Source organism: Corvus kubaryi, unplaced genomic scaffold (assembly GCF_017639235.1).
Source record: "Corvus kubaryi isolate FWS band 111438036 unplaced genomic scaffold, C.kubaryi_AGA036_p1.0 68, whole genome shotgun sequence".
Lineage (NCBI taxonomy): Eukaryota > Metazoa > Chordata > Aves > Passeriformes > Corvidae > Corvus > Corvus kubaryi.
Window position 1 is genome coordinate 15,215,036 of NW_024582056.1, and position 27,559 is coordinate 15,242,594.

Genomic DNA, 27,559 nt, shown 5'->3' on the forward strand with positions numbered 1-27,559 from the left:
CAACTATGAAATGAAAGTAACAATTCTAGAGATAGTAGGGATCATTTTATGAAGAGCAGGAAGCCAGCATACACCCATTTCATTTCACAAGCAAGGTAATTTACCCAATTTTGTTTAACAACCTTTTGTTTTATAAACAGAGGTTGTTCTGGATGGTAACAATGATCAAATTGTTAGCAGCATTCTCCCAGACATAAGGATACCAGCCCCAAAACAAGGTGAGATATCTTTTGAATAGATGCTTGGAGCTAAAGATGCCCATCCAGGACAGGTGGGAGGCCATAGGAGCAGCAGCCTGGAGGAACAGTGCCCTATAGCAGATCAGACGCCTGTTGTCTCTTCTGTCTCATAATCTGCACTTGCCAGAATTTGTTGTGTAGAGCAGCAGGATGTTCATCATTCCCTTAGAGTTCAATAGGGCAATGAGAAATTTTTGGCATTTTGTGACATTTTATCAGTGTTGCTATTGAGACACATGGATAAAGAGAGAAGGTATCCCAAATCCAGATAATAGATTGGAGGATGACAAAGCTATGCATGATGGATGGTGGGTGGTGTTTTGTGGAAGCTCAAGGATAGCAAAGCTGATCTGCAAAGTACCTCTAGGTATGTCACCTGAGTTACTGCCCATCTGAAATAACTCTTGCTTCTTCAAGCTTCAAGTATTGTTGCAATGATGTCCTGAACTTTTTAAATCATGTCTGGTGAAGCAACTTCTGCCAATGTGACTTCTATCATAAACCAAAGATAACTTAAAGATTTGTTTGTTGCTTTAGGGTGTGTAAACAGTTAATGGGAGAAGTATTTATTCTATTAAATTAAATGGCAAAACCCTGTGTGATGATTTTCATTCCACTTATGCATCATGAGCATAATGAGGGATTCTTTTACACACACCTTTTTTTTTTTTTTTGATGAAACAAGGATACCAGCTCAAAACCAAAACAAAGCAATCTAATAAAAAAGCTTATCACACATCACACAGAATATTCTGAGTTGGAAGGGACCCACAAGGATCATTGAGTCCAACTCTTAAAGGATTAGAATGTTTATAAAGCCAAGTTTTCCAGACTTTGGAAATAAGGCTGCTAGTCCTCAAAGTTCAAGAAGAGAAAAGGGACGGTGGTGCTACACATTTTAAGGTTCCTGACACAGGGGGAGAGAGGTTTTAACTGAACCTCTGCCATAGTATTAGCATGTATTGTACTTGCTAGGGAAGTAATTTCGGTTCAGCTTGTCAGAAAGTATCATTATGTTCCCTGTCAAGGTGTGTTTGTTGTTTTCTGGGGGCCAATCTGAGACCGTACTGCACAGAGCTGAACCTAAACTCGAAGTACTATTATATCAAAAGGTATTCTCAAATACAAATCAGATTATCAAGATTGTCAAGTGTCTCAGGTGTGACATCCAGAGCTAGTGGAAGCCCCAACTACCCTGCAGAACAGAATAGTTTCTTCACCCCATCAAGGTGCTATGCAGAAAAAGCATTCAGACCCATGAAGCACTCACTGTATTGATGAACATCATCCTGCAGGAAATGAAATATTCTGTCTTCACAGGAGGTTTGCACTAAAAAATTCCTAGGACCACACCCTGAGAGAGTGCTTTCTAGACAGTACTTTCCAGCACTTGCTTTGAATGAGGAATTACTCTAAAGTCCAGGAATAACGTTTCTTGCAATTGATTTTGACATAGTTAAATTTGTGCACAGAGTAGGCTGAACAAAGTTTTCTACTGGAATCTTAATTCTGGCATTTCTTGGCATTTCAAGTGCGTAAATTTTGTGTACCTAATGTTCTTTTAACTTCTTTCTAAGTACCCAGAAAGTGCTAATTGCCCATGACGGATTTGTCTTGTTTGTGGACTAATTATTCCATAGATGCATAGCCTTCTACACCAGTTGTGCACAGATGATTTGGGTTCAGTCCACATCACTTACTGGAGAAGTGCTGTGCAGAAGTGTCCGTGATACTTCCAGGACTGGTTTGGGTCTGGAAGTAATTTAGCTGCTTCCATGTGGAGCCTGATGTTATTGCTCATAGAGCAGAGCTCAGCAACCTTGCTCCAAACTAACACAAGGAGCTGTAAAACTCCTGTCTCCAAATTGTCTCTGCACCATCTTCTTAAATGTTAAGTGTTATCCTGGGATCCTATAACCATACAGTCCTATGTAACTCCTGCTAAGGGGGTGCTGACCAATAGTACAGTCATAGAAACATGCTTGGTTCATATGAGGATTACCAATAATGCTGTGGTCACTGAATCGTAGAATAATCAGCAAAAGGAATTAAATCACCCAAAAATATTCTTTGTAAATAAAAGTGATTGTTCAACTGCATTTCTCATTTACATGGTTACTGATAAATAAGAAATGTAGATGTTCAAACCTGAATAAATCCACCACTTTCATCTTCATATTCAGCCATTACATGATTGTCTCTCCCTGCCACCACATAGATGATAACTGGTTACCAATGACAGACCTTACATTCTTAGGTCAAATGAAGCTTTTGCCCTGAATATTTTCCTTTTGTTCTTGAATCTATTTTATTCACGTTTGTATATGGTAAGGAAATAAAGTTGTATATGGTAAGGAAAAAAAGTGGAGATCCTCTTTTCTGTCTTTCTGTCAATCAGAAGTGAGTATTCAAACAATTTGTTTAAATGTCAACTGCAAATTTTGAGAAGGGGAAAAAATAGTACTGGTGTGCATTCTGCTTGGCTGTCCACCTATTGCGTCAGAGAGCAGAAAAGTCTGAGCATGCTACTGATGATTTCATTATGTTTCTGTTTAAGAATTGCTGTAATAAGGTGGGATTCAGAATTCAAAGGAGTTCCACTATCACCATACTGAAGGGGGGAAAAAAAAGAATAGAGGGATTAGAAGAGAATTACAGTTAATTTGGAAGGAATCTTGGCTCATTATCTGAGATGAATGAGCAGAGACACAAAACAGCATTTTCAGTCAATATTTTGGAAGCGTGTGAGCTCTGTACTTAAAGGGATTTGTAATTATGTCTCTCGCCTGCACCTTTCTCATGGAAAGTCCACTTCAAATGGGAGATATGAACTTGTGCCTTGAGCACATTCTTTACTGTGAGATTTGAAAGGAGACTGTATAACCCTAAATTTCACATAGCAGCAGACATACTTGAAACAAAAAGAAATAAAAAGCACATTTAATGAAGTGTTGTACTGGTTTGCTTTCTAGTGCTGACTTTGACTTTGTTTAGCCAGTACTTAAAGAATAGAGCGTTTCATTAATTTGCCCTAACAAACATAAATTCAAGAGATGAAAGTGAATTCTTTAATGGCATGCACATTACTGCAGGGTGGAGTCTATCTGAAACATTAGAGACAGGCTGAGCATGCTGAAGAGCAATAAATATCTGAAAAGTATATCAGGAATTTAGTTTCAGCATCTGTCATGGTGTAATTACAGTGAAGGAAATTAGAAAGATACACTCGCTGTTGGTTTTAAGACAGGTAAATGAATAAAAAGTGACAGATGCATTCTTTTTCGTAAAATCATTGAGTGTTGGGATCCATCCCTCAGTAGATAAAAGACAGAGATCTTGATTCAAACAGCATTTATTTTCAGGCCATTTGGTTTGATTCATTTTTAGCCAACACACTATGGTGAGGAGGCTGGGACACTGTGAGAAAGCCTTACTTCCAGGCCTGTCTTTGCTTTGAACAGACATTTTCCTCTCCCACTTTGCTTAGGAACTATTTTAATTTAGTTGCTGGATTTAAAGCATAGGGAGTTCTTATTTATCCTACTGATTTCTGCCCTTGAGTCAGTCCTTCTTGGGCACGGGAGGAATCTTTTATTCAAGGATTTTGGATGGTTTGGAATACAGTTAAGAAAAATATGACTTTCTGTGCTGCTCTACAGTGCTCTTTAAATCAGTTGGTTTCAAGATAATAAAAGCATTGAAAAAATCTCAAATTTATATTAAAAAGCATAATTTTAAAAAGCAGAGCTTCTTTACCCTTTTTTGACACTTATATTTCAAACACTACTCAAGTATGGAATGATCTAAATACATCTGTGCTGTGCATTTACTTGTTGCATTCCTGTCTGCTGAGATGATAAAAGCCAATGCATCCCTTTAGAGGAACTTTTGGACTTGTCTAAAATCATGTAGCTATTGTCACTTATGCAACAAGAAATTTAAAAAGTGATATATACTTAAAGTGTTTTGTAGTGCTTCTTAAAATAATCTTTCTTTTACTGTGCTTTTCACACATGGTACCTCACGTTGGAAGAAGAGGGAACAGTGTTTGGAATACATCACCAGGTGAAGGAACTATGTGAGAATTAAGAAAACAGCTTTATATTGAAGTAGAATAGCTGGAGAAGTTAAATTTTATTTTTGTTTTCAGTGCATCTCTTCCCTGGTATTCCCCAAACATGCCCTATGCTAATGGCTAGAATAAACACTGTTTGAACTCAGTATCAGATGGCTTCCTGAGGGTCACTTTTGGCAGCATGCTTTGTTTCCTGCAAAACCCTCTGTGAGAAGTGATGTAAAAAAGCAGTGGTAGGATTACCATTTTCAGTGGTTTTCATTCACCTTTCTTTCACTGCTTTTCTGGTCTTCAGGACTATAGTGTGTATCATTTCTTAGAGGTCCAGGCTTATTGAGTGAATGCCACAATACATGAATTTTGGAGACTGGCTGTTGGCATGGGAGCAGCAGAAGTAAATTTCCATGCCCCTGGAAATCATTGCAACTCTCTGTAAGCCTCTCTGCCGAACACTGGTTTAATTGTATTTAGCTACCATACTAATTGCAACACTGTTATCCCAGGCTGAGCCCATGTTTACCTGCCCAGGGTTGGACCTTGAAGAATGAAATTGAGCTTAGCAAATAAGGAACTGCTATCTAGGGAAATACTAGCTCTCATGATAGCAGCAACTTGTTGCTACATGACAGCAAGAAATCATTGATCAATGTAATGCTTTACAGAGAATGTGCTGATGGAGCTGTGCAATGTTTGAAATTTCAACTGGCACAGTTGTTTATATTTTTTTCTTCTATGCCTCTAATACAAATAATACAATACAATAGTATATTCCTATAAGAGGAATACAATAATGCTTGGAATTGTTGGTTTTCCTCTTTTTGCTTCCCTGAGAATCTTCTTTATTTTTAGGAAAAACTTAAATATTAGGAAATGTTGCTTTCCCCCCAAGAGAAACAGGGGGAAAAAGCTGTCAGTGAGAATATAACACTTGCTCACTTCAAAACCACAAGTTTCATTTTGGAAGGTTTACAGTTGTACTAAGAAGAAGCACTGTTGATGACTAAAAATGTTCGGTATGTGAACACTTTTACCCTACCGTATGTCCTTTTTCTGCTTTAGCTTTAGTCCATTTGTTAAACAGCCCAGCTGTGCCACACTTTTTACTTGCCAGAGAGGGCAGGAAGCCCAAGACAGTGTGCTTTTTTCCATAGTCACTGGCAAAAGAGCCTGCTTGCAGTCAGCAATGTATAATAGAAAAAAAATTTCATGTATTCCCTCATACTTTCTTTGCCCCAGGTGCAAAGACACACAGGAGTCCAACAATCAGAATAAGCTGGGTTTTTTTCTGAGACTGAGTCCTGGTTGCATTTCCTTTCGAACCCACTACTGACTCTACGGTGTTTCCCAGTCCAAAAGCTGAGTTCATTCTCAAATCTTAGCATTTCAGCATGTAAAGCAGATGCTGGAATTCCAAACTCATATGCTGTATGTAATTGATAATGATTGATAAAAGCTTGCACCTGCAGGACCTTTCTTTGTGCAGGATAAATAGGTGTCTGAGGAGCTCAAGAAAGGGAGCTGCAGAAATTATCTTTTCCATTCTGCAAAGGTTGGTTTGTGTTTCCCTCTTTGTACCTTCAAAGTCAGGATTAGTATTGTTTACACAGACAGAAGGCTTATGTTCATGATGATTAATGGAGAGGGAAAGGCCTTGAAATCCATCACATCTAGCACATTGCCAGACTAAATTACTCAATCAGCTCCCAAATAGAAGGGCTAAGGAATCACTTCTTAACTTGGGAGACTCACTAAATCCCTCGAGTTTAATCCTAAATTGAAGTTACTTTTCTTTTTTTGGGGGGACTTTTAGCTTAACGTGTAGTTTTTGTTTCTTGACTGTGTGTTAATCTTCACTTTAAATTCAGTTGAATTAAATTTAAATATTATGAAAGGGACTAAATATATGATTGGGAGAGTAAAAACAGAGCCATACTTCAGGGGTGCACAATAAAAGGACAAGAGGCCTGCCATGGGCACTAGCTGAAATACAGGAAATTTGATTTAAACTTAAAAAATGAATAAAAAAATCCTGTGAGTGTGTCTGAGCACTGGCACAAGTTGCCCAAAGAGATTGAGCAGCTACCTGGAGCTATATTCAACACCCAAATGGACAGAGTCATGAGCAACCTGCTCTGGATTCCCCTAGTTTGAGCAAGGGCTTGGAGTAGACAGCCTCTAGAATGATAAACCCGGTATAAAAATTTTAAAATACATTTAAAGATAAGAGACACCTAATCCTGAAACAGATCCTGATTTCTGCCCTAAAACCAAACCACTTCTCACTGGCTGCAGCATCAGTACTCAGTGCGAGAATTCATAGCTGGGAGCTGAGGTAAGGCCATTGGAGATAAGTCTTCAGTATTTCCATGGGCAATGTCCTGCTCTGTTGTGATGCTTTTGCAGCATAGCTCACCTTCACAAGAAAATCTGGCAATCTTGTCATCATGTCCTGCTCCCTCAGAATTGAAGTTCTGAGGGCCAAGTCTCCTCCAAAAATCCTTTAAAACTCCAAAAATCTCAATTCTTAAGAAAAATACGTAACTCCATATATATACTGGAAGAACATTATTCAGTGTTACAGCCAGTACTGACTCCATTAAGAAGCAGCTGCCTTAATTCAGCTCTATATATGCAAATATGTCATGTTAATTACAGGCTACAACACAGCTCTTTTTCCAAATGCATTTTGCTTCATGAGTCAGCATCTTTTAAAACCATCTAGTTAACCTTTCATTTTCTTCTTTTCTTTTGTCTTTTTTTCCCTTCTCCCATCTTCTTCTGTCCTTAATTCTTTCTTTTGTCCTGTTTCTTTCTTTCCTTTTTTTTTTCATTCTTCCATGCTTTTAGTCAGCTTGCAAAATAGCAGGCAATCCGCAGCTATATTTGCTCGCTTACTAATAAGGTATTTTAATTACATATTTCTCCTTCATGAGGAAATGTTTTTACCTATTGATATATAAGCTGTACCCTGTTGATTTTACATTGCTGTGTTATGAATCTTGTAAAACATGCTAGAACATAGTGCATTTAAAGCGTGAGTGCTGCTGCGACGTACAATAGTGATTAAAACGATTATGACTAACCATGCAAATCTTTTACTATGCATATATGTAAGCCAGGTTTCAGTTCATATGAACAGGCTTTCAGTAGTTTAGCTACTGACAGAGTCAAGTGAGAGTCCATCCTTTCTTTGCACCCAAGTAAATTTTTTAAAATAGCACAAAGGAAATACTGGAAGAGGAGCTGCTTTGGTGGGGCTTGTGCACCACCACAGGTGTATCATGGTGTGTATAAAGGACCAGCTTTTGATGAAATGTGTCAGCTGATTAAGGGTGCTGTATCCCCTTTGGCTTTGCTGTGTCCTGTTTTAAAGTCAAAAACACCAGAGGAAAAGGGTGGCAGAGGAAACACGGAGAGGAGAAAATTCCTCTATAGAATGTTTCTGTGGTGTGGGACTTGTGGTGTCTTTATGTATTTTCTGTTAAAGTAAATGTAGGGAAAAATGAAGATTAGGTTTGATCTGGAAACCCGCTGTCTCTGCAAGAGATTTGAACTTTGAATAATACTTTAGATCTAAAATGAGACCAGAAGTTTCCAAAATGCGTAAGACTAAAAATTAGACTTTAAAGTAGTGTTGGCCCCCTTAAGAACTTCTGAAGTGTATCAGCATTGACGTCTGTACAGAAATGGTTTTGTTGCTTTGGATCATAGCATTATTTCTGCAATGTGTTTTTCTGTGAGATAGTTCAGTTCTTGTTTAATACAAGTTCAGCCCATGGTTAAAGTGAGAGTTCTGAAAATCAATTCATTATCATGTTTCAACCATGATGTGTGTTATAATAGAACAAATGAACACAGGGTGAAAAGGCAAGATTAAGAAAAGATTTGGGGTTTAAAAAAATCTTGGATAAGAAACAAAATATTTATGCATTTGTGGCCAGGAACAAGATTGTTTTCATCTTCTAGATGACATTACATATATCTTCAACAGGAGTAAAGAAATGGGAATACCTGTATAAATAGCAGATTTTACACTGCAGCTAAAACCAACCCATACAAATAGAGGAAAAAAACAAAACCAACACCCAAATGTACAAATTTTAGCTGGTTCTAGCCCTGCGAAGTGAGTGTGAGTCACAAGGTTTGTCACAGTGTTGCTTTGTAAGATCATTTTCAGAAGCAGTGGAGAGTCCAGCTCATCTGTTTAATCTGATGTTACCTCTTAGAAGAAGGAGCTCTGCTGTGATTTTGCCAATTTTCAAGTAGCTGGATGGTACAGACGTTGTATTTAATAATGATTTCTCATCAGGGAAATTCAATATCCTTGGATATTATGGAGACAATAAGCTCTGCTCTGAGGGTGTGCATGAAAGCATGGTGGGAATGTGCTACAAGCAAAAGTAGAAGCTGCTGACTTCCAGCATGTCGGGGCTGAGCTGAGTTGGAGATTTTGTGTTCAAGATGGTCCCACTTGGTAACTGGGATCTTGCCTCTCTCTAATGAGGACAGACCAAGAAAGAAGTTTGAAGTATGGTTGTTTTCTTCAGAATTGCCACCTAGTGCTTTGTAGTAGTATATTAGGTATCATCACCTCCTTCCTGGGATCACTCACTAGCTATATACGGAGTTTTTCTTGATCAGGATGCTTACTTTGATGGAGTATGCCTTTTTGGTGCCCGGGATAGCATACCCAAACTAGCAGTCAGTTTTCAAATGGAATGAATGCAATCACACAGACCCTTGATTTCTCATTGATGATGATAAGATTTTAGCTAGCAATGAAAAGATGCATTTTAGTAGCTGGTTCTTCCCCATTAGTTTCATCACTGTTCTGTCTGTTGTGCACACCCACCTGTAGTTGCATGCAGCACATGATGTGCACCACAGATGCTGGGTATGAACTGCTTGATGAACTTGGGCCAGAAGCTTCTTTGGGAGCTGAAACCTGCAGTGACAAGGTCTGTCTTTGGCCTGCTTCACCCTGTAGGTTTGCTTCTTCTGATGGAAACAAATGCAATCACAAGACGCATCCCTGCCGTAATTCTTGACATGATGAGTATGGGTTTGACTCATTGGAAGTTGTAAGAAAATAGTTTTTCTGCTCATTCAGTGATGTTGTTTTCTCTAAGTCAGTCTTGTCACAAAATGGAAGCAGAGCAGACTAGAGAAGCAGGTGCGTGCGTGGGCAAGGAACAGCTTTGAAACTTTTTCCAGTCTGGGTGGGAAAACAGACTTTAACTTAAAATGATGTTCATTGTGATGATGTTCTGTTCTAAACCTTTTCCTCTTTGGTCCTGTTAACTTTATACCCCAGGAGAGCATCAGTGCCAATACTGGCAAGTTTTTTAGAGGCTTTCTTAAACCTCTTATTTCACAGAAATCTCTGAACTTTCTGGCTGGTCTGTCCTTTTCTAGCCTAAGCCTTTCCTAAGAAATCCAGCAATTTTCCACTTTAAAATAGCTATAGGTAAAGTCTCACACTACCTGCACATAAGATTAAGGGTTTGACAAGGGTAGTGGGAACAAAGAAATTCCAAATTAGGCCTGTTTCATATTTAAACCCCCCTCTCCCAGCCCCTTGTTGCACAATAGTAAACTTTGCTAATGCAAGTAGGTTGTTGATACACTTCCAAAAAGAATTCCAGTTATCTGAGGGATGGGATTAAATGGATTAAATAGCTTCCTCATTTGTTGGTAAAGAAGAAAAAAGTTTGGTTAAAGGCGCATACAAATTTGAATTTAAGTTATTTTAGACTAGACTGGCCTTCTGAACTGCCTTGCAAATGAGGCTGCACTCCCTTGGTGAGGCCATGCATGTCGGTGGTGGCTGTGTGGGCATGCTGGGTGTGTGGAGCTCGCACTTCAGCCACAGCCATTTCAGCAGAGCACAGTCATGGTCTGAGAGGTAAAATAGCAGCTGGGTAGAAAAGCTTCAAAGAATGTAAAACATCCTCTGTCAGTCTCCACTTAGTGCCAAACTGCTGTGTCTTGCTCAGCCAGACCTGAGCCCTGGGAGGGCCCAAGGACCTCCAGTCCAGCAGCCTGCTCCTACACTGGTGTTTTTGGTGGCATCTTCCATTTTGGCTGTGTGGTGTGGCTGTGGTGAGGGAATTACCTTTTCTTCCTCAGCACAGACACTTGATGTGGTATGAAAGCCAGCATTCTCCTTTTAGGTCTACTTGTGCCCTTCTTTTCCTAAAAATTTATGAGGCATCAGCTTTGTACAAAGTGTACGGATTCTCCTTATCTTACTCTACCTCTTAATGAATTCTCCTCAACCCTGCCCATCTTGTCTTGTTTTTCTGACCCCTGAAGACAGGAAAGAGCACTATGAAGGTCCACACCAAGGTCTTGGCAGCAGCTGAGAGCTTCATGTGTGGCAGGCAACTACTGGAGATGCGACTTGGATATGCACTCATACCTGTTTTCATCCTGGTCGTTTCCTGGCATCGTTTGTAATTCCTTGCCCTGTGAAAGTTATTGGCCACTAGTTCAAGCAGCAATAGTAGTGGGTTTTGTCTTGCTTTTTCAAGAGTCCCTAAAACGTTTTTTGGCTTCTTTCTAAGATCTACTAATTTGCCTTAACATATTGCTGTTATGAAAAGTCACATCTAAGAGGCTGAAAACAAATGCCTTCCAGATCTCACTTAGGCATCCTGTCTAATTAGTCTTAAGTATAAGCTGTGGAGTCGTTTTGTATTGTGTACATGTCCTTAAAAGCAAACTTCTTGCTGTCTTTGATTTCTGTATTAATTTGGAAAGCATGTGCCAAGAGTAAAATTTGTTTCACATTTGTTTCAAATTCAAATTAAACCCCCAACCAAAGAATTTTCTGGGGAAAAAAATTGATTTGTTGACCTTATCATGACTGGATCTCACCCTGATCCAGTGCCAAATCTTTTTAGCATTGAAAGGAAGTAAAAACAAGAATTAAGAACTTTCTCTGATTACTGCTGGGATAGTAGCATTTCCTCTACCTGCAATGAAATGCTTCAAAGCAACCATTTATTCAGGCTGTGTAATTCGTATCTCTTCTTACTGGCTGACTTACATCTTTTATTTTACCATAACACTTGGGCCTGTGTCCCTCCCACCTGATTTTATTCACCTGAGAGACATGTCTTCAGAGGGTGGTGACTGATTGCTTCCTGGAGAGGAGGAGCAGAGAGTGCCTGGCGTACTCCAGTGGTAATGCCTGCCTAAGAGACGTGTTATCTCTGTGCCAGAGCTCTCTTGCTTGCTTTTTCTCAGTCTTCATTGATTGTGTGGCATTTGTTGAGTGTGGCTTTCCTTCTAACTTGGTATGACAGATGAGATAAAGAATATAAGTATGTAAAATTAGTACCTCAGGTTTTTAAATTGACCAACTGGACCAAAGGAAAAAGGGGGAGACAGTGTAAAAATGACTGTTAGCTACTTAGCTATAGGGGTACTTAAGTGTTTGCCTAGCATTCATGTCTTCGAAAATCTTCCCTTAACGTAAACAATGCTGCACTGTGCACAACTGTGCAAAAGTTAGCAGACATTCAGAATGTGTTTGGAAGATTTATAATGTCATAATTTTCCTCACCCTGTGGGTTGGTTTTTTTCCTTTTTTCCCCCATAAAGTGGTGTGCTAGGGGCTCACCCGGCTGTGCATTAGATAATTGAGTTGTTATGCCAACAGGCGTTACATCAGTGATTTCTTTTTCATCCCACTGTGCTTTGATCTCCTGCTATAAAGCAGAAAATGTAACAGTGGAAACTTTTGAAGATGATAGATGAATTGTACTAATTCACTTTTCATAATCCTTACAAAAAAATGTCTGTCCTTATCAGTCAGAGAAGATTTCATAGCTGTTGCCTCTTGAAAGTCTCATATGATCAGGATTGCAAACTATGGAATTACTGTTACAAAATATTTTACTAGCATGTTTTGAAATGCTGCTTTAAATACTTTAGGACAAATTAATAAAGATGCTTCTTTATTATAATGCTTTGTTTTTTGTATTTTCTCAGTAAAGTCTAAAACTTCTTAGCAAGAGAGCACTGTGCAGTGGTGAATAGTTGATGTCCTTATTGGTGTTAATTGCCCAGCTTTAATTTCAGATCATTGGAATTCACTGAAACTGTCAATCCAAATATACTAATTCCAAACATTATATGGTGCTGAAACAAATGGTAAAAGTCTTGGCTCGCAATATATAAAGCATTGTAGCTGATGGAACCATTTTGACAGTAAGCAGTGTGTAGAGTACTGTTTGCAGATTTTGGGACCATAAAATGTGGCATCTTCTAGCAAGGAACAGGTGTTTGGGGTTGTCTCTGGATGAAATTCACTCATCTTGTCCAGACTAAGTCAGTGAAGTTTGTGCAGTTTCCCCAGATTTCATCCAGCCCAATCTTGCCCAATATATCTTTCATTAGTTGAGCTCCCTACATCTCTGGTAAACCCTGCTTAGGGAAAATTGTCAGCTATGCTTAGAAATATAAAAAGTGTTCACAAGATCTGATTGTATTTTTTCTCTTTTCTTTGGAATAGCTTTGGGCCAGATAATGCTGTATGTCGATGGCATGAATGGAGTGATAAATCATAATGAAACCATCCAATGGCTGTACACGCTTATTGGCTCAAAGGTAAGACTCTCAAAAATTCTCATTTTATATGGTTTTGGTGTTCTTTTAATGCATTTTATTTGTTTTATGCTTTTAGGGTATAAATAGACTGTGTGTTAGGTTCTAAAATATTCCATAATATTCTGCGTGGAAAGCAGGTCACACTGAGCTGTTACTTCTTTTCTACTGTTTTTATACTCTTTTGTTGGCACACACTCTGCTGTTAAAAGCAAAGATGCCCTCATTACTGTCTGTGCTGCCATTGCACTTGACCATGGAGAAAATTTTCTGGTCTTGCATTTGCAGTTCCTAAGGCATTCATTGGAATCACTTTTTGGCATGTTTTTTCTCCCTCTTTCCACACTGAATGCTCACCACTCTACACTGCTCAGCTCTGCTGAGCACTGGGGGAGGACAATTCAGGGTGACTTCCTTCTTAGACTAGAACACACAAGTTCAACTGGAAGTTACCTACAACGATCATCCAGACCAAATGCCCGACAGGTTCACTTTATGAAGGTCGTTGTCCAAATGCCTCTGAAACACTGACAGGTTTGGGACACTGCCCACCTCTCCAGTAAGCCTCTTCCTATGTTTGTCCACCCTCTCAGCAAATAAATACTTCCTAATGTCAAGTCTTCTCTTGCCTGGAGAGCCCTAGAAGGCAAAGTCTGGTACCTGCCTGCAGGGTACTCTTTGTTGGTCCCTGCTTATTGAGACAAAAGCTGAAAGCTGGAATATATGCTGCTTGGGTAGGTCTTCTCCAGTGGAAGAGTGATTTATATAGTACACAAACCACCTTTAAGGCCATCTTTGCTGGAATTTGGAAAGCAAACAGAACACAGATATTACTGACATACCATCCTGAGGGGCCTTAGGAGAGGTAAACCCACAAATACACCCTTCTCCAGCCTGTTGGCTCTCTTAATACGCTTTAGGAAGCTTATTAAGGGCTGCCAGGGGCTGCTGCTGCTCTTGCTACACAGACCTGTACATAGATAGATGTGTATGATGCAATAGCTGGAACAGGGTATGGTAGTTATTGTTAACAACCCAAAAGTTGCTGTAATTGGTGGAGTTGAATCCATAGTTATAGTTACTAAGAAATTTCCAGGAATGCTTCAAGTGTCTGAGTCACTGAAAGTTGCTGTTGGGTACTGTAGCGCCATAGAGAGGCTGCTGCTCTCCCCTTTTCCTCTGATAGCTCTCATAACACAAGGAGAAAGAACTTGATGTCCCAGGGGTCTTTTTTAACTAGAATTTTTTCTACAATGTGCAAACTTCACTGCTGCAGCTGATTTTTCAAGTCAAGGAACAGATGCTTCAGTATTGAAAGAACTGATTTATCTTGGGTTGACATACCTATATTGGTAGATAAGTAAAAGTAAGTTGATTATGGTTATCAAATCTCAGGCTTAAAGGGCAGGCTTCATGATTGGGAAAAGATAAGGAGAAACTTTTCCACAGTGTAAAATGTTCCACTGTTGTCTAGGCATTACGCTGGGCCATTTGTCCTTCTGAAACAGGGGATATTTGCCACGGTCGGAAGAGCAGTGCAAGATGAGAGAGAAACCCATTTTCTTCATATAGATCCTCATTTTCTATGGAACAGATTAAAAAGCAAAAAAGGAATAAAAATTCTGCCATGTCCGTGACTGTTTTAATTCTCTAATGCACATAACAGGAGTGGAATGGGAGAGAAACATGACTGTATTGCTACCTTGCAGATTAAATTCTGTCTAGATTTCCTTGCTCTGAGTACTTCAGCTCTTGGGTCCTTAAGCTCCTTTCTCCCTCCCCCATCGCCAGCCTGAATGATTATCTCCATGTCCTGGCTCAGTGCCTGCAGCTGAGGAATGCAGGCAATGTGCTTTGAATAGTTTGGTTTCAGGTAGCATCAAAGTTGCTTTTTCATTATTCTTCGACTGTCTTGGAGGAGATCTAAGTCCCTGTCTGTGTGCCAGAAGTTAACTGAGGGTATGGCAGGCTTACTGTCAGTGTGGTGGGACAGCTGCTTTATTCACTTAAAGGTGGTTTTGACTTTCTGTGAAAAATGAAGCCCTGGAATTTGCAATGCACCTAAAGTCTGATTTTCAGCCCTGCTGTGCTGGTGCCTTCTCCACAGCAAAGACGATGAAAAATACGTTAACATTGCTGAACAAAAAAGGAACAGTGAAACTGCCAATTAAGTCTTGGGACAAATCCCTCTAATAGGATGCAGGAGGAATATAGTTATTCAGCTGCCACAGCTGTGACACATGGTTTCTTGCCTTCTCAAAAGCTCTGACTGGGTTTAACATACTTAGCAGTGGAGGTTGTTGAATCTGTTCCACAGATTTTTTTTTTTGTTGTTTTTATCAAATTCTTTAGTGGTTTTGACCCTTCACTGCCACTTGCTCTGCTCTGTTTGCAAGGGGCTGCTGGCTCTGCTGGCTCACTTTGAGCAGTGGATTGCTGCATGTGCTGCTGCACTGCAGCACACGGGTTCAGCAGAGCACCTTGGGGGCTGGCATGCTCAGCACTGCAACAGCTGTGATTTTGGTACCCAGCTCCAAGATCACTTTATGCGCCCAGCAATACTTCTGTGTAGGGATAGGGGGAAGAGGTGGGAAATGAAAGTTTGAATTAGTGCAAAAGTGCTTTCACTAAATTGCTTATAGCCCTTATAAGCAATTTACTGAAAGCCTCTCTAGATTGTTGTCATTGTATTCCTTACTGTTGCCAATTCTGCCACAGTCTTACCCCTCTGAGCATCAACGGATGCTTATATTGTTTGATTATCAGAAGTTGTTGATAATTTATTGCTGTTATCTAAGTTTGCTCTGAATAAAGTTTTTAGGGAGGTGGTTAGAATTCCAGTGGTGTGACTGCACTGGCACTGTTGCCATTGTACCAGTTCAGGTGCACCAGCTGTGTCAGGGTGAAGAACTAAAAAGCAAGAAGGAACTTAATCTTAGATGACTTGTTTGCTATGGCACAGAAAGAACCTTATGTTGTTGATTGGTATTATATAGGCTCTAGACTGGAAGTCTGATGGCAGCAGTACTATTCTTTAGTGATATTAGGTGGAGATAAGACCATTATTGGCACATCCCAGACTCTTAGGACCACTGCTGGTCCTTCCCGAGATGCATCTAACCATAAGTGATCACACCAGTGTGTGGCAGTGGGCTTTCAAAGGCTGGCTGTAGACTGCTTTCCAATCATCAGTGGCTGATACATCCCTGGCATAAAGCATTGGCAGCATAATCCCAACATAAATGTACATTTATTGCTATTTCATCATTAGTTAATGGGCAGCAATTCATCAGTGGTTCCCTGTTTGACGAAGCATTCAAGTATGTACTCAGTTATGGCCGTATGGTTACATGCTCTTGGCTTCCAGATAGCTTTAATACATACCTGAGGTCAGCAGTGAGCTGCTGCAGGCATGCAAATGAGAGATATAGTAGGGCTAAGGCTCTAACCATCTTATATAAGCTACGAGTTATGTAAATAGGAAATATCGGTGCCAACCAAGTTTTCTCTCAGCATTTGGTGCTAGCATAGGACATTTGTGCAAGAGAGTTTGGTTCTTAGAAGATAAAACTAGGAGTCAATTGAATGTTAGTTAACAGTGCTTTCAGAATTGCTTCCTAATTTTTATCTTTTTTTTTTTAAACTAACTCGTCAAGGATGATGCCCTAACTGGTCATGTGCTGTAGCACTCATGTTTCAACTTCACGGTGCCTGGGAGATGATATTTCACCACGTTCACAGAGTTTCTGTCACCTATGTGTTACTACTGCTGCAGCTGGAGTTAAGGTTTTGTGTTGTGTTGCAAATATATTTAGGCTAGTTGTAAATATACACTTGAGGCGTTTGTTTATGCTGGTAGCTGGCACTGGAGTTCTGTGGTGGATCACCAGCAGAAAAATGGTGATGGCTCTTGGAAAATTTCTCTTACCCAAAAGAAGGGACACCAGGTTAAAGACATACATGTGTTAAGCCTTATTAAGTCCGTATAATGTATTTCTCATCTGTAGGCATGTATGAGGTTATATATAAAAACATTCGTATGTGTTGGTAATTCCTCTGACCTGGTAAGAGAAAGTGTACAACACTTTTAGTGTATCAGTGCTTTCAGTTCTCCAGGACTAGCTATTGACTGTTCACAAAAAGTACATTCCTGGACTAAACATCTTGGAAAAAACACAGGACTTTATATCTAGAGAGGCAAATGTTTCTTTGCATCACAAGCCCACAGGCTTTTGCCAATCCACCTTGGTTTTCAAAGCCACTTCTAAGGCATAAAGTCTTCCAAAACTCGAGTCTAGTTTCACCTTCTCTTTCCTCCTGTTTCTGACTGCTACTGATAATGATTATTTTTTCCCATTTGATGATCCAGGCTGTTCTAATTTCCCCCAGGGGAGCTAAAGCCCCTTTTTGGCATTGTTTTCAGTGGAAAATAATCCATTTTCAAAGTTGTGCTGGGTAACCTCAGAAGACAGGGTGGAATGCTGGGTCCAGTCTGATACAACGAGGTTGATTACAGATTCCTATCTCACATCTTGTTCTAATTTTTTTTTTCTACTTTGCTTCTGTCTGGGTCCTAGCTTGCAAAGTTAACTGCAAGCTTTAACTCTCAAGTTGTGCCTTGTGTGAACCTTTTGCTTCCTTTGGTATTGAAGAAATTACTTTTTGAGTGTTTCATAATGTAATTCTATCAGAAAGAAGCAAAAAAAGCTATTTCAAAGCAAAAGGAAAAACCAACCCCAGCAAATTCAGATAAAACAACATAGTTTTAGTGAATTTGTTGATTGAAAAAGGAAAGTCGTAGCATCATAGGACCATAGAATTGGTGTGCATTGGGTGTGTTCTTAAAGATCATCTAGTTCCAGGCCCCCTCTGCCACATGCAGGGACACCTTCCCCTAGACCAGGTTTCTCAGGGTCCCATCGACCTGGCTCCAAACAAGTCCATTAGGGGCTGATTTTTCTGCATGGTGCTGGTGGTGGGTTAAAACATGCACATGGTTGGTAGTCATTTCATGAGAATTTTGAGAGAAATAATATTCTTATTCACAAAAAACTCTGATTTTTTTTTTTTTTTTTAACAAATGAATCATTTAAGGTTATATGGAGGTAATACCCAGTTGAAAAGCTTGACAAAATTACTCTGTTTCACAAGTAGTTTATGCCTGTGCTACACTGAAGTCATGAGCAAAGTTGAGAATACCATAATTTGATATTTTCCTCAAGAAATTTCTCACCCAGTCTTATGCAACTGGATTTTAAAGTGGGTCTCCAAATAAATATCAAAAACTGGTTTGTAGTAATGGAGAAGGTTACAAATCTAAGGGGCTTAAACAGATACGAATAAGATTAAAATAGTAGTATTAGTAGTACTTAATCCCAAAGCGTGTTGAATGAAATCACTGCCAACCTGGATGGTATATGCTATTCTTGAGAGTCTTGGAAATACCAAGTATTTGTATCTCATTCAATTTTCTAGCCATATATTTTGAAAAATAATTGTGTGTATAGGTGGTCTCTTCATATGCCAGGTTTTTGTGAGCAGGAGATTGTGCTGTAGAACTGTCCTATGCTTTATTTTCAACGTGTTTGGAAGGTGATCTAGGAACGCTGGCTAGCTAAAAGAATTAGGAATCCAGGAAAAATCACACAGCTTAGGGACCTACTGTGATTAATTTTACGTGTTTTCTTCCCAATCTGCTGCCTTGATGGTTAACAAACCTTCCTGCAGCTTCTGACAAATGAGATGCCACATACAACTTAAGCACAGGCTATTTAGATTGCATCATTTCTCTTACCGCCAGCCACAACTCTGACAAGCCTCTAGTTTTGTTCTGTTCTCAGGCCTAGACCAGGTAAAAATGTTAGCTGGGTGTCAGTCTTATAGGCTTTCTGGCTCCTTTGCTTCCTGGAACGGCTCAGAGCAAAACTCAGATCTCCCCTCAAAGCCTAAAATTATTGCAATGTCACCCATGGGCTGCCATGCACTCAAGATCTTGGGCTGTGGTGAACAGGTACAGCTGCTTTGAGTTCACTGAAACTTGAACATTCATCTCAGCTTAGCAGCTGCCCCTTATAATTAATCTACTGTGCATTTGGCCATTGAACTGTTGTTATGAAAGTGGCTGTGTGAGGGAGAAATGAAATCCTGGCTTTACAGGAACTTTCCTATTTCCTACCTCCTGAGGATTTGAGCCTATGCTCACCCAGGCCGCCAGAGAGCTTTCTTCCTCTTTCACTCAGGAACTGGATCAGTACTGTTGCATGAACTGAGTTTATTTTGAACTGTATTTAATTAGTGCTTTGAAGATAAGGATCAGGATGTTGCAATAAACTTGGAATAGGATACACTAGCCAGCACAGACTGTGTTAAGCACTTGCTTTGGTCTCTCCAACTCAGCAGACAGACTGCTGTGAGTGCTGCTGCTCTTTACCAAACATATTTGTAGGTAGATTTTGAAGTCCTTCCATCAAACATAAAAGTAGTTGAGTCCTGCAGCACTAACTATTCCTGTAACTCCATCTGTTGCATTCACTTCTGAGTGTTTGGGAGGGATGAATACACATTTTTCTGTGTTCAAAATGAACTCTTGTAGATTAAGGAGATACTAGAAAACACACAGTTCCCTCACAAGACATCAGAGATCTGATTTCAACTCGTTTGAAGTGGGGAATGAGAAAATGTAATGATTAACTGCCAACAATGTGGCAAATGTTCAGACCCAACTTTTCACTCAGTCTCATCTGTTCAAAACTGTATAAGAAAGTGTGAGGTTAGAGATGAGTGAAATATGTCCAGCCATTCCCAGAAAGTACCATGCATCTATGCAGATGTACAAATTTCTCACTGTGAAGGAAAGGCGCAAAGAAGGAAAAAAGCAAGAGTTATACTAGAATTAGGTGGGGGGAAAACTGAAAAACAACCCTAAAGCCAGTGCTAGCTTTTAAAATTGCCTTGGTCTCTCTCACTACAGCGGTTCAGTGTCAGGCCTGTTACCATTCACGTTTGTGAGCAAAGGGCTGTGCTTCACGCCCTGGCTGTTAATATCTGCTCTTAGCTCCTGGTGTTTTCTAACAGGCATTATGTCCAGCATTGCTGTGAAAGGAGAAGGAGCAGTCAGACAGTTTGTCTGTTTTGAGGGCTGAGACTAAAGAAAATGAAGCCTACTTTTTCCAGCATGCTTGAAGCCACCAGTGGGAAATGTCTTTGACAATAAAATCAATTGCCTGACCAAAAAAACATAGAAAATTTTCAAACATAAGTTGTCAGGTGAAACAGAATGAAGAAATATAAGAGGGCTGCTCTAAGGATAAAAAGAAGCTAGTTATAATCCAGGCTTATGGTATGGTATACTCATGAGATTTTTATGCATATCTAAATGCAGAAATCAACTTGACCAGTATAAAGCACATTGTGGTCATTATGCAAAACCTTTTGGGACAGCAATGTTATCATTTTGCAGGGTAGAAATATCAATAGTCCTAACTCAGGAGTTTAATAAGCTTCATTTTCAGGAGTGTATTAAAATTAAAATAAGCAGTTGTGTCTGCACAATTTCTGGGAACACTTTCATGAACTCTGATGTGTAATTCTTCAGTTCACAGGGTTGCCTACTTTCTGGTCTTGTTGCTCTTAGGTGTTAAAGTGATGTATCCTTTCTGACAGTGGCTGTGGTGCTTGGCAGAGGGCATGTGGGCTGTTAGAAAGTTTAACTGGAGAGCAGGGAAACATCTTCTGGTGCATAGTCATTGAAATGTCACCAATCTCAAATTTGTTAGCTCAAACATTTAGTGAAGGTCAAGTGATACAGTTTTCTCAATCTATTTAATGGTTAAAATAAGCATTTGCAAAAAGTCCAGTAATGCTGACAAATACCCTCTGTGCTCAGTCATTCTTTCTTGCCTACACTCACAGGACCATGTCAGTGGCATGTGTGGTACAGGAGATAGATCACAATGGCACATAAGAAACTGCCCTGAGATTGGCTCAGTTGGTTACAGCACAGTTCTAATAGCACCGAGGTTGTGGGGTCAATCCCTGTACAGGCCATTCATTTAAGAGTTGGACTTCATGATCCTTGTGGGTCCCTTCCATTTCAGAGTATTCTGTGATTCTGTGAAAATGCACCCTAGTGAATGGGTGTGTTTCCACAAAGTACCAGTACCTCATCTCAACTGCATGGTGAGACCAGTATAGGAAACAAACCTGGCATCCAGATCTCTTGAGACTTAATTAAGTGTCTTGAATTTTGGTTATTCTACCAGCAGAATGTAGCATATGGGGGTGGAGAGTTGCAGTCGTGGTGCTGAGAAGACTCTTGCACTTGTATAGGAGAAAGGAGGTGGCCAACCTTTTGCATTCTTGAGTAGGTGTTAACATTTTGGGATTTTATGACTTTTAAAGAAAGGGCATTATGGTTAATTTTTACTTACTCTATCAGGCTTGAAGAATATAGGTATTCCGTCCTTATTTTAACAGAGCTTTGAGCTCAGTTTACATATTTATCTCAATACAGTATGATATTTATTCTGTGAGAAGCAGAGTTCAATTAATTCATAGGATGTGGGTAGGATGTTTTTGTTAATCACTTATTTTTTTCTCACTGTTTGTAGTAAACTTCATTACCAAGTTACTTCTTCCTCTCACCTCTATTTTGATGACTATTAAATTGTTATTAAAGATTTCTGAGAACCACACAATTGGTGTGGATCCTTTTTACAGGATTTTGCAGAAATGCAAGGAGAGTTTGCATGGAAGTAGCAGAAATTCCACACGAAGTCTCTTCAAATGTTTGTCCGTGCAAGGTCTTACTCCTCTAAAAGTATGACTTGAATCTGCTGTGTACTGCTGTGTACTCTGTGGCTGCTGCTGTGAGGTCTATGGGATCTGTCTTTTTCTGCAGACTTGTGCTGCTTAATCTTCTCTCAGTTATTTTCCTGAATGTCCTCTTTTTTGAACAGAAACTAAGTTAGTATATACTTCATTGCCTTTATTTTTCCTCTTAAATTCATCCTAATTTTCTTCTTAAATCAGTATCTGTCCTCATTCCCATATATATAGTGCAGGAGTGGAATTCTGCCTGCAGGAAAGAAGGTGGTATCCAACATTTTTTGCAGCGTCATGTAAACCAGATCCGAGACAGTTCAGCCAACGCAGCAGTTAATATACCAGTGTTTTGCTTGTAGCTTAGCCTGGAAGAATGGCCCAGATAGAGAGAGTTTCTACATTGGGAAACCCAGGCTGAATCCAGCTTCCAGGCACATTCTTGAACCAGTTTTCAAATCCTTTTTTGCCGTGGTCCCTCATCTGGAAAATTGGTATTTGGATTTTAGAGCCCTGGAGTAAGAACATAAGGGCGTAGAAGAACAGATTATACGTAAAGACAGATACGTAGGTGAAAGTTGAACCCGATACTAATTGTTACCATATCTGTTCTTTTGGCATCACTCAAAAATGTTTGTCATTCTTGTATTTAGATACAGTTGTTCTTTAAAGCAAGGGCTACTAGGTGAATATACTTGGATAACAGAAAAAAATATTTTGTATCAAAAATGGAAGCTACCCAAACACACATGATGGCTCTATATTCAGCATGTAGTGCACCCCAAGGAACCTCTGAGTTGCAGCCAGCTCAGGTCTCTCACCAGGTTATCGCCCAGGACTCATTGTGGTTACCTCAAAGATTTTATGTTGGTCTCCTCAGCTACAGGACTTGTCGTTAGGAAGAAAGAGGTCTGGTAAGATGTGTGGACCTCAATTACTTTTCATAAGATCAAGATCAAAAGGAAGGTTCTTTTATAGGTTTTCTTTCTTCCTTTTTTTTTTTTTTTTTCCCTTCACAGTCCTCTAGTAGTAGTTTATACCATATAAAGACTTTTCAGAATAATTTCCAGCATACCAGCAGGTTCTCTAGCTGCCTCCCATGATACACTGAAATGAGTCTCATCTGGGCATGCTGTGTACTCTCTTCCCATATTCTGACCCTCTTTGATCACAGCAATTGAACAAGGAGTTCAGATGCTTCCTGGTTTGCCCCCCTCTATCTCTCCACTATTTTCCTTTTTGAAGACCACATTAATAAAAAACAAGAATGTGATGTTCAATATATAAAATGCTGTTAATACCTCAGCCAGCATGGAATTTTTGTAGATTGGCCCCTTTTATTTTGAATTTCCTCTTCTTAGTAGAAGACACAGAACTGTAGTAAATGTATGCTTTGTCTTTTTCATTTCCAGCAGTGTGTAACAGCTTCCTTCTTTAGCTCAGTAATAAAATTAAAGCAACCTCTCAGAAAGCATTTCTTCTCCACTGCTCTTTAAATGTCACTGTGTGATTGTCTAAGCATCTTATTGTTATGATTTTGGAGGGAAATGTAACACTTCTCTAACTTGCAGTTTGAACACTTCCACTTCCCAAATTAAGCTTTGCATGTGACAAAGCTGTCTTGTCAAAAAGAGGGTAAAGTGGGACAAATTACTCCCACAGGTATTAATGTATGGAGTTGCCTCAAAATTGTTAATCCCTGGGGACTGTGTTTTAGTTCACTGTGTTTTCCTGAAGATACATTATATATTAAAAATACATAATGTATAATGTACATTAAATTTATTAAAATGTTTTACTATATTTATTGAATAGAGAAAATAGAATTCCTAAATTCCAAAAATTCATAATTTTTGCTCCTCTGTGTCACTACCAGTCTCTGTGGTTTGCAGTGCTTTCTGTTCAGGTAATGTCTCTTTTTTTGCCTTTCTCACCTGCAGTCTAGCTTCCACAAATACACATTCCTGTCATGTTTGGTGCCTCTTGAGCCACTCTTCCAGGCACACGGGGACTGTAGAGCCTTTTGCAGTAAGGGTTGTGCGTGGCTGTAGGGGGAAAGACATGACAGACCACCTGAAAGTAGGTTTGCTTCCAGATCTGCACTGCTCAGATGGATGTCTGTAATAGCTGTGGATCCAATAGAGAGATTTGAGGCAAACTTCTTCAGAATCATGATATATACTTCAGCTTCCGTCGCTGGCCTGCAAAATTTTCCCTTCTTGTTTCCTTGTCATCCCCTTCTGATGAAAGGATGTAATGTGAATGCCCAAGTACAGTTTCTGGCAATGGAAGATCATTCCTAGCAGAGCATCAGACAGAAAATGTCAATTCACTACACAGAAGTTGAAGGCTGTGTTAAAAACACATTGACATTTACTAGGGTGGCTTTTCTATAGGAACAGCAAGGGCTCCAAGGGTGTCCTGAGGCATTGGGCCATGGGACAGGATCTGAAAACCAAGCACAAAGTTTTCTTGATGTCATCATATGATGTAGTACTGCAGTTACTCATTTTGGAGGTTGTTTTGTTTTATTTCCCTTCTGCTCAGAAGGGTGGGTTAGGATTATTTGTCATCTTTGGCTAAACCAACTTGAAGTTATGTGGAACAGATGGACATCACCAGACTTACTTCACCTACCGGTCTGAATAGTTCAGTCCCAGTCTGCACCATTTATGATACTGTGGATGTTATAGCACTGATAGCATCCTGCCACTTGAGTTATTGGTTAGTTACCAAAAAAAAATGAAGCCTAAACCAGCATCCTTCTGATTACCACCCTTTTCAAAGGGCTGTCTTCTGAAATTTTTGCAGTAGGTTGCCTTTCATCAACCTACCTGCAGCCTTAGTTGCAGTCTGAGAGGGAAAAAGGGAGACGTTTCACTCATTGGACCTCCAGAAGTTTGTCTTTCTCTTTCCTGGGAAACCATGCTTTTGATTTGCGTGTCTGATTTAATTTTAAATCCTTCTTTGTCAAGGAAAAGAGTTTGTTTAAATGTCCTGTATCTTTAGAACCAAAGGGAAATTAAAATTTGGAAAATTTTAGACTAATACCTTGTGCCTCCATCTGAGGTTCCAGCTTTCCTGTATGGTATGGACACATGCAGATGAAAGCTGATACACTCATTTTCTCTGACTACTCTGGAGAAGCAGCATCCCCGGTGGTGGCCACTGCATGCTTGACAGAAGTCCTGACAGGACACATCCTGTACAGCCAAGATACAGAAAACACTGCAGCTGTTCTCATGCAGAAGGAAAAAATATCAGTGAGGAGAATGAAACAAGCAAGCTTGCCTTTTCTGCCTTAGAAAAGCCATCCCACAGCACCACCTAGCAGGCACAGATGGATATGAATAAACAGTGTGAGGACAGGACTGGAGCAAAATGCTCCTAGAGAATACAATGTTGAGGAGGACTACGTACATTAGAACACCCATTCCATTTAATATCTAGCACAGGTTGTTGATATAAACTGAGTTGTGCTATCCTTTCAGGCAGCTGGTATCCTTTAGTATTGGGTATTTGTAGCTTCATACAACTAATGAAACTCTCTGCGTGTCTGAGGAAATGCATCATCACTTTTGGGGTATTTTTTGTAATCTGGAGTTGTTCTCTTTAACTCCATGTATTTCTAACACACCTAGCTTCATCAAGGTGATGGCATTACTTATCATGGAATTTTATGGTTTTGTCTGCAAAGTGCTGGGGAGGAACTACCTGGCTGCCTGCTGAGGAATACTGCCAGGGCACAGATTTTGAAGAGGCTGGCAAGCACATCCTCGTCCCACTCCCATGGCTGGGAAAGATGTATTGTAAAATAGTTAAGCTGCAGCTGCTGGCTGTCTCTGTTTTTAAAAGTAGTTGTTTTACGTGTTTGTTTTTCTAGGGGGCTCAGAACACAGAGCTTTCTTCTGAGCTGCAAATGTGAAATATTTATTTGTGAATCTGTAGCAGCCTATTGCCTCTACTTTGTTATTTGGTTAATTTTACTCATCTCCATAGCTTACACAGCTTTTTAGCCTTCATCCTGCCATCCTGAACAGACAATACCCATTTGTGGGAAGCTGTCTAGGAGCTCAAAGGAAAAAGTCAGGGCTGCAGTTAAAGACATGATTTCAGAGCATGAGTTGTAGCTGGTTATGCTGAGCTAGAGCAGCACTGATTCTCCTGTGAATTGTGCTGTGGATATATGGGTTCAAAAAAAACATGACTCAGTAATTAGGGAGGAGCAGTAGGACTTCCAGCTTGCAAAGATTTTTAGTTTGGCATTATGCATTTAGGCTGATCTGCTGTACTACTCAGAGGCAGTACAGAGAGATCTCTGGCAGCAAGACTGAAATGCAGTCCCTTCCAGGTTCTGAGATCTTATTTTCCTGGTTAAAGCAGGCAACTGTCTATCAGGACTCTTAATTTGCTCTGTAGCATTGGCAAAACTGTTGCGGTTGTTATTTTTATTATTAATAAGAATAATATTCAAGAACTGTTCAACTAAATCCCTATGTAGAAGCCTAAAATAATTCTTTCAAATATTGTGAGACATTTTGCTCTTATAAAAGGAAATGTGCTCATGTAGTAACTTGGGGGGGATGGGGGGGTGGAAACACCACCAGAAAAACCCTTTTTTTCTGGTGTTTCCATGGTCACTGTGGTAGTATCTTTCATGCTATTCACATGGTCTCTCCATAATACTTCTCATCTCTTTTATGGACTCTTTAGAGGCTTAAGTAAGTGTTCCTTGTTAAGTGCTGTGAGAGCCTACCATGAAAATCTTTCTAAAAACAAGCAAAATAACACCAAAAGTAAGAGTTCAGTGGGATTTTAGTACTCTCAATAAAGTCACCTCTTCAAAACTTGTGCTCTACTGCACTGAAAGGGTCAAATCTCAATTACATTTGCTCTTGGCTAAATCTATAGGAACTATTCCCATCAGACATTACACAGCTACCACAGTGTGTTTCAGTTGAGCTTTCTTGGATACAAAGGATCATGTTCTGGAGCAGTTTATTTTATTGCTTTTGTGAACTGCTGCCCCTCATTAGGGCATCACTGTATCTACAGATTTTGTCTGCAGTTACTCTTGACTTCAGAAGAAAGTGGAAGTAATCTGTGGTGGTTAGTTCAGGAAAAAGAAAGGGTTGGGGTTTTTTTGTTGGTGGGGTTTTTTGCCCCCTGTCTCCTCTCTATCCCTCTTTCTGTACTGGTCCCAAAGAACTGAAAAAACAGCTCAAAATTGATCTATGATGCAAGTCAAATCACTGCTGATTATGATCTCATGCTTCTGTGGGTTCAGCTCTTTGAATGACTGTGGCAATTACTTGGCTAAAAACTACACTAGTCCCAGATGCTGAATAATTCTTAAATACTGCATCTGAAATATGTTTCATTCTGACAAAACAAAACTGAAATATGCGTTAAATAATGCCACAATAGAGGCACATCTCACTGTGCAGTGGCTTGGTCAAATTGTGCTTAGTGTTTAGGTCCAGAACAGTGCACTAAGGGTCAAATGAAGAGAAATACAGACTCTGGAATCTGATCCTTGTCCTGGTCACCACTGCTGCAAACCTACCTATAGCTTGGTAGCCACAGCCTCCTAGGAATATACAGGCACATATTTGACTTCAGTTATCATATTGCTGTTTGGTATTTTTAGTCTTGTGGTCACATCTCGAGTGATTTCAGAGGATGTTCTGTTGCACTTCTGAGACTCTTTTAATCTCGCTTGGGAGGTAGGAACCTAGTCCAGGCTTGTTTTTGAGCTGCACATCCAGATTTCCAGAAAAGTACGTTGTAGGGAGACTACACATGCAGATGG

At 39.8% G+C, this 27,559-nt stretch overlaps 1 protein-coding gene across 15 annotated transcripts in view; it reads left to right on the plus strand.

Annotated features, from left to right (window-relative positions):
• Positions 1–27,559, plus strand: part of FHOD3 (formin homology 2 domain containing 3) — a 377,539-nt gene that overhangs the window by 212,678 nt on the left and 137,302 nt on the right. For all 15 annotated transcript variants that reach the window (XM_042048634.1, XM_042048643.1, XM_042048636.1 and 12 more), the window contains exon 6: positions 12,836–12,930. In XM_042048634.1, coding sequence (XP_041904568.1) covers positions 12,836–12,930 — 95 coding nt within the window. The remainder of the gene's footprint in view (positions 1–12,835; positions 12,931–27,559) is intronic.